Source organism: Eimeria necatrix, genomic scaffold (assembly GCF_000499385.1).
Source record: "Eimeria necatrix Houghton genomic scaffold, Enh_scaff208, whole genome shotgun sequence".
In the NCBI taxonomy this organism is placed as follows: domain Eukaryota; phylum Apicomplexa; class Conoidasida; order Eucoccidiorida; family Eimeriidae; genus Eimeria; species Eimeria necatrix.
This window is the reverse complement of record NW_013655124.1, coordinates 1-7,147: the sequence shown is the minus strand read 5'-3', so window position 1 is coordinate 7,147 and position 7,147 is coordinate 1. Positions and strand designations below refer to the sequence as shown.

The following is a 7,147-nucleotide window of genomic DNA, read 5'->3' as shown; positions in this document are numbered from 1 at the left end:
TATATACACATATATATATATATATACATATATATCTTTAATACCTATTATGTATTATATATATATATATATATATATATATATATGTCTATTTGCTTGCCATATTTCCATGCAGTTTAATACAGCAGTGGGCAGTATAGATATATAAGTGTAAAGTACAAAATATGAAAATAAATAAAAATATAAAATACATAAATATAAAGACAAATATAAGTTTGTAAATATAAATATAAATGTGTATAATTACAAATGTGAAGGCAAATATAAATATATAAATATAAATATAAACACAAAAAGGGAAATATGAGTTTATAGATGTAAATATATAAATATATAAATATATAAATAGAAATATGAAAACAAATATAAGTTTACAAACATTAGTATAAATATGCAAATACAAATACAAAGACAAATATAAGTATATAAATGTAACCATAAGTAAATAGACAAATAGAAGTTCATATATATAAATATAAATATATAAATATAAATATATAAATACAAATATATAAATATAAATATATAAATATAAATATATAAATATATAAATATATAAATATAAATGTATAAACATAAATAGAATAAGTATAAAGATTTGCACTTTGAGGATTTATTTGGTTTTCGCTGCAGCAGCAGCAGCAGGCAAACATGACGTGCACTTTGAGGATTTATTTGGTTTTCGCTGCAGCAGCAGCAGCAGGCAAACATGAGCATTCTTTGAAAGCGTTTCTTTAATTTAATTCTTTGAAATGTTTTTAATTATTTAAATCTTCAACGATTTAATTAATTAAATTAATTAAATTAATTATTTAATTATTTATTTAACTATTTAATTATTTAATTATTAATTATTTAATTATTTATTCAAAACTTTTTTATTTTTATTTTTCTGCAGCTGCGGAGTCGAACAGAAAGAAAAGTGACAACTATTTTCGTTTGGTTTTTGCCCGCCTGGATTGTGCAGGTCAGTCTTTTATTTGTTTTTAATTATTTAATTATTTAATTATTTAACTATTTAATTATTTAATTATTTAATTAATTTAATTAAATTAATTAAATTAATTAATTAAATTAGTTGTTTTTAATTGTTTTTAGTTGTTTTATTTTATTTATTTTTATTTCTTTGTTCTCCCGAGGAGCAGCTAGCGAGGGAGTTCAGTTTGGGCAGTTCTTAACGAGCAGCAGCAGCACTGCAGCAGCAGCACTGCAGCAGCAGCACTGCAGCAGCAGCAGCAGCAGCACTGCAGCAGCAGCAGCAGCAGCAGGACAGGCAGATTTGGGAGCAGCACGAGCAGCAGCAACGCAGGCACAGAAACACAAACAGCAACACCAGCAGCAGCAGCGGGGGCGAAACCTCTGCAACGAAAGAGACGCGAGTTGCTGCTTCTGCTGCTGCTGCTTTTGCTGCTGCTGCTGCTGCTGCTGTTGCTGCTGCTGCTGCTGCTGCCTTTAGGAGCTGGAGGGAGGGCAGCCGGAGAAGGCGAAAGACGCAGAAGAGGAAATGCGTTTTGCAAATCCAGACAGCGACATGGAAGAGGCGCTGCCGCCAGCAGCAGCAGCCAGCAGCAGCAGCAGCAGCAGCAGCAGCAGCAGCAGCAGCACGGAGGGGGAAGAGGGCGGCCTGGTGACCAATGGTTCAAATATGGCCTACGAGCAGCAGCAGCAGCGCCCCGGGGCACAGCCGCAAGCGACTGCAAAGAAAAGAAGAGTAAATTATTTTTTATTTTTATTTTTATTTTTTTCATTTTTCTCATTTTGTCATTTGCTTCAGTGGTGGCGCAGCAGCAGCTGCTACTGCTGCTGCAGCAGCAGTAGCAGCAGCAGCAGCAGCTGCTGCTGCTGCTGGCGTTGTTGTCTTCTGTTGGGTTTTGCGTGATGAGCCGAGAGCGGCTTGTGGCTCTCATTTGAATTTATTTTTGTTTTTCATTTTTTATCTTTTGCTGCTGCTGCTGCTAGTGCTTTTTATTCGGCAGTTAATGGTTTGCTGCTGCTGCTGCTGCTGCTGCTGCTAGTTCCTGTGTCTTTTATTCGACAGTGAATGGTTCGCTGCTGCTGCTGCTGCTGCTGCGGCTGCAAGTTCCCGTGTTTTTTATACGACAGTGAATGGTTTGCTGCTGCTGCTGCTGCTGCTGCTGCTGCTGCTGCTGCTGCTGCAGTCCGCTGCGGGTTTGCCTTCGAGTTTGGCGGCTTCGAATTCTTTCTTCGTGATGGTGGCGCCTCTGGTGAAGTACCAGTCGGGTGAGAGGGCAGAAGTGCATTTATTTCGTTTTAAAGTGGAATAAAATAAATAAATTAATAATAATAATAATAATAATAATAATAATAGAATAAATAAGAAACAAAAAAGATGCAATTCCTTCAGCAAACCGAAAAAGTTGAATTGGCGGCGAAAGCTGAATGTGGCTGGGGTGTACGTACACCCCAATGCACCGGCAGCGTCGGCACTTCGGAAAAGTTGAATTCCGCGGATTTCAGTCGCTTTTTTTTCGTTTTTTTTCTGAACTTGAGTTTATTTTTGAATTATAATTCCGAATGGAAGAGTGTTCTGCGCTGGCGCGCCCGCTTTCGCAGAGCCGCGGCTGCACGGCTCCTGGATGCCCGTGCTGCGGCTGGTGACTCCCACCACCACCTGCAGCGAACTCTACGCTGCTGTCGGCGCAGCTTTCTTCAGCAGCAGCTCTTCGGGAGATTCTGCTGCTGAGAACGGGGGCCCTTCGAGCCCAGCAGCAGCAGCAGCAGCAGCAGCAGCAGCGCACGGCGAGGAGCCGCTGCAGCAAAAGTCCAAAATATCTGGAGTCTTCACCCAGGCCGTAGAGGCCCTCAACAAGACCTTCGGACCCGCACAGGGAGAGCCCAACGTTAGGAAGTGGAAGCTGCAAGTGGTAAGCTGCTGCTGCTGCTGCTGCTGCTGCTGCTGCTGCTGCTGCAGTGCTGCTGCAGTGCTGCTGCTGCAATGCTGCTGCTGCTGCAATGCTGCTGCAATGCTGCTGCAGTGCTGCTGCAATGCTGCTGCTGCAATGATGCTGCTTCTGCAATGCTGCTGCAGTGCTGCTGCTGCTGCAATGCTGCTGCTATGCTGCTGCTGCTGCTGCTGCTGCTTCCGCTTTGAATGGGTTTCTTGTTAACTAATTTGGTCAGCGTTTTATAAAATGGAAATAAAGTTTTGTCCGTTTTTGCTGCAGATGGCTCTGGTGTATTTAGACCTCTCGGGGATGGACAGTTTGCCGGGCGTGCTGAGCAGCAGCAGCAGCAGCAGCAGCAGCAGCAGCAGCAGCAGCAGCGGGGGCTCGCTGGAGCAGCAGGGCTCGCTGGTCAGCAGCATTGTGTCTTTGGGCACTGTTAGGCAGCCCCACAAAATCCAACTGGCGGATTGTCTGCAGCTTTTTTCAGAAAAAGAAATTCTAGACCAAGACAACATGTGGTGAGGGTTTAGGGTTTAGGGTTTAGGGTTTAGGGTTTAGGGTTTGGGGTTAGGGTTTGGGTTTGGGGTTTAGAGTTGGGGTTTACGGCTTGGGTTTAGGGCTTGGGGTTAGGGTTTAGAGTTAGGGTTAGGGTTCAGGTTTTGGGGTTTAGGGTTTAGGGTTTAGGGTTTAGGGTTTAGGGTTTAGGGTTTAGGGTTTAGGGTTTCTTCTGTCGATGGCTTTTACTGTGCACTTTTGTATTTCTTCTTTTTGCAATTTTACACAAATTAATTTTAAAATGCATTTTTAAATTTAAATGCAACTTAAGGATTTATTTTAGTGGCCATGCATGCGTTTAAATGCACTTTAATAAACAAATAAAATTTAAAATGAAATTAAAAACGAAATTAATAAAATTAAAAATGAAATTAATGAAATTAAAAGTAAAATTAAAAATGAAATTAAAGACGGAATTAAAAAAGGAATTAAAAATGCAATTAAAAATGAAAATTAAATTCGGAAATAAATCCCATTTGTCTCTGCATGCAGCAGCTCTTTTGCATTTCTGAAATTTTATTTTTAATTTTTGACTTTTAGTTTAATTGCAGCTTTTGCCCTTCTTAGCAGCAACTTGAGTTCAACTTTGCTGCTTCTTTTCTTTTAAATTAATTTTTAATTTTTAATTTTTAATTTTTAATTTTTGATTTTCAAATTTTGAATTTGAATTCGGAATTCATTTCGGGTGTCTAGACACCTGCGTTGCGCGGGTCAGTTTCGCTGCCGCTTCCCGCGGAGTGTATTTCCGGTTTGTTCGTTTATTGTCCATTTTATGGATTTAATTATTAAATTTAATCATTTAATTGAATTATTTTATTTATTTTTATTTATTTTTATTTATTTATTTCATTTATTTTGTTTGTTTTGCACTTCTTTCAGGTACTGCAGCACCTGCCGCAAGCACGTGCAGGCGCAGAAGAAGCTGGACTTGTGGCGAATGCCTCGCGTCTTGATTTTGCATTTGAAGCGTTTTCACAACGTGAAGTGGGTTTTATTTCTTTTTATTTCTTTTTTATTTCTTTTTATTTCATTTATTTCTTTTTTATTTCATTTATTTCTTTTTTATTTCATTTATTGCATTTATTGCATTTAATTTGCTTTTAATTTCTCCAAAATCGACCATTTTGAGCGGCTTTCCTGTGCGCCGTTGGGGTGTATGTACAGCCGGTGGAGCCGCTCCAAGACGAACACGCGCGTCTGCTTTCCGTACAAAAGTCTGTCAGTTAAATTAAATTCATTTTAATTCTTTTTAATTTAATTTCTTTTCAATTCTTTCTGCTTTTTAGCCAACTGTTCAAGCCTCTGCAGCAGCAGCAGCAGCAGCAGCAGCAGCAGCAGCGCAGCAGCAGCAAAGTGCCCAGCTAGACTGAGCAAAATGAAAACAATTAAAGTTCAAATTAAATTTAAAAAAAGTCTAAAAGCCCTTATTGGGCCAACTTACTGCGGCCACAAATTGCGAATTGTTTTAAAAGTTCTTTTTTTGAAGTTTAATTTCTTTTCATTTTCGCGAGAAGTTAAATTAATCCAATAAAGGCTCTTAGCAGCAAAAGAAAGTCTTTCTTTCATTTCTTTTTTTCCTCCTTCCATTTCTTTTCTATTTCTTATTTCATTTCTTTTGTTATTTCTTATTTCATTTCCTTTTTATTTCTTATTTCTTTTTTATTTCTTATTTCATTTCTTTTTTGTTTCTTTCACTTCCTTTTCTCTTTCATTTCTTTCTCTGCATCATTTCCTTTTCTTTCTGTCTTTGATTTCTTTTCTTTTTTCTTTTTTCTTTTTTTCCAGCTGGGGAATATCTGGACATGAAGAAGTTTATTCTTCCTGGAGGCCTTGAGCAGTTGCGGGAAGAAGATGTGAGTCCTGGGGTGTCTGTACACCGCGTTGGGTGTCTGTACACCTCACGGCGTTTTGCTCTTCACTTTTATTTCTTTTTATTTCTTTTTATTTCTTTTTTTTTCATTTCTTTTTTTTTCTTCCAATTCTTCCCAAAGCTGTAATTGCAGAGCCCCTTATCTAATATGAAGTGTATATATATATATTATATTACATAGAAATGTAATATATATAATATAAATAAATATATTATATATATTATATATATAATATATATAAATAATAATATATATTTTTAGAACATCTTTTACACTAAAAAGTAATAACTGAGACTGTGGGGAAGTTTTGCTTTTGAATTAAAAGTTCGGCTTTTAAGCAGCGCTGGAAGAGAACAAACTTGAGGGAATTAAAACAGTTCAACTTCATTCAGTTTGTTAATTCCATTAATGAATTAATTGATTTAAATGAATTAAATGAATTAAATGATTTAAATGAATTAAATGATTTAAATGAATTAAATGATTTAAATGAATTAAATGATTTAAATGATTTAAATGAATTAAATGAATTAAATGAATTAAATGAATTAATTGAATTAAATGATTTAAATGATTTAAATGAATTAATTGAATTAAATGAATAAATGAATTAAATGAATTAAATGAATTAAATGAATTAAATGAATAATTGAATTAATGAATAAATGAATTAAATGAATTAAATGAACTAAATGAATTAAACTAAACAAAAGAATAAATGAACAAATGAATTGAACTAAACAAAAAAACAAATGAATTAAACTAAACAAATGAACAAATGAATTAAACTAAACGAATAAATGAATTAAACAAAACAAAAGAACAAATGAATTAAACTAAAATGAATCAAACAAAGCAAAAGAACAAATGAATTAAACTAAACAAATGAACAAAAGAACAAATGAATTAAACTCCTCAAAACTCCAAAGTTGGCCCAAAGACCCAAAAGGGAATCCCAAGTGTGGGGCGTGGGGTGTACGTACAGCCGAGCTTCAACCCGCTGTACGAACTCGTGGCCGTAAATGTCCACTCGGGCGAACTCGGCGGCGGCCACTACTTCGCCTACACCAAAATCCGCGGCCAGTGGTCTGCTGCTGCTGCTGCTGCTGCTGCTGCTGCTGCTGCTTCTGCTCTTTGCTGCTGCTGCTGCTGCTGCTGCTGCTGCTGCTGCTGCTGCTGCTGCTTTTGCTCTTTGCTGCTGCTTCTGCTTTCTAGCTCGCCCTGCCTTCCTCTTTATTTATATATTTGCATATATATGTGTTTGTATATATATATCTATATATATGTACATGTATTTGTATATATAGATACATATATATATATATATATATATATATATATATATATATATATATATATATATATATATATATATATATATATTGTATATGTGGTGTTTATGAATGTGTGGGAGTTGTCGTGAATTCATATTGTTTGGCCCTGAGTGGGCGTTTGCATTTCTTTAAATTTGATTTATTCATTTTGGGTTTTGGTTTGCTCCGGGGTGTACGTACACCTGGTGCATGCGCCGGGTCTGAAGTTTGAAAGCGAAGTGTAAATGCAAATCCGACAGAAGATTATTAATTTATTGTGCATTTAACTTCATTATTTTGCATTTAATTTTATTATTTTGCATTTAACTTCATTATTTTGCATTTAACTTCATTATTTTGCATTTAACTTCATTATTTTGCATTTAACTTCATTCTTGTGCATTTAACTTCATTATTTTGCATTTAACTTCATTATTTTGCATTTAATTTTATTATTTTGCATTTAACTTCATTATTTTGCATTTAACTTCATTATTTTGCA

At 35.9% G+C, this 7,147-nt stretch overlaps 1 protein-coding gene across 1 annotated transcript in view; it reads left to right on the top strand.

Moving 5' to 3' along the window:
- The window catches only part of ENH_00028200 (Ubiquitin carboxyl-terminal hydrolase , related), a gene marked incomplete at both ends in the record, with an annotated part of 6,078 nt that extends 1,252 nt beyond the window's left edge, over positions 1–4,826 (top strand). Inside the window, 6 exons of the mRNA XM_013584763.1 lie at positions 1,457–1,711; positions 2,160–2,241; positions 2,575–2,885; positions 3,186–3,424; positions 4,341–4,445; positions 4,748–4,826. Coding sequence (XP_013440217.1) covers positions 1,457–1,711; positions 2,160–2,241; positions 2,575–2,885; positions 3,186–3,424; positions 4,341–4,445; positions 4,748–4,826 — 1,071 coding nt within the window. The remainder of the gene's footprint in view (positions 1–1,456; positions 1,712–2,159; positions 2,242–2,574; positions 2,886–3,185; positions 3,425–4,340; positions 4,446–4,747) is intronic.
- Positions 4,827–7,147: the final 2,321 nt, after the last annotated feature.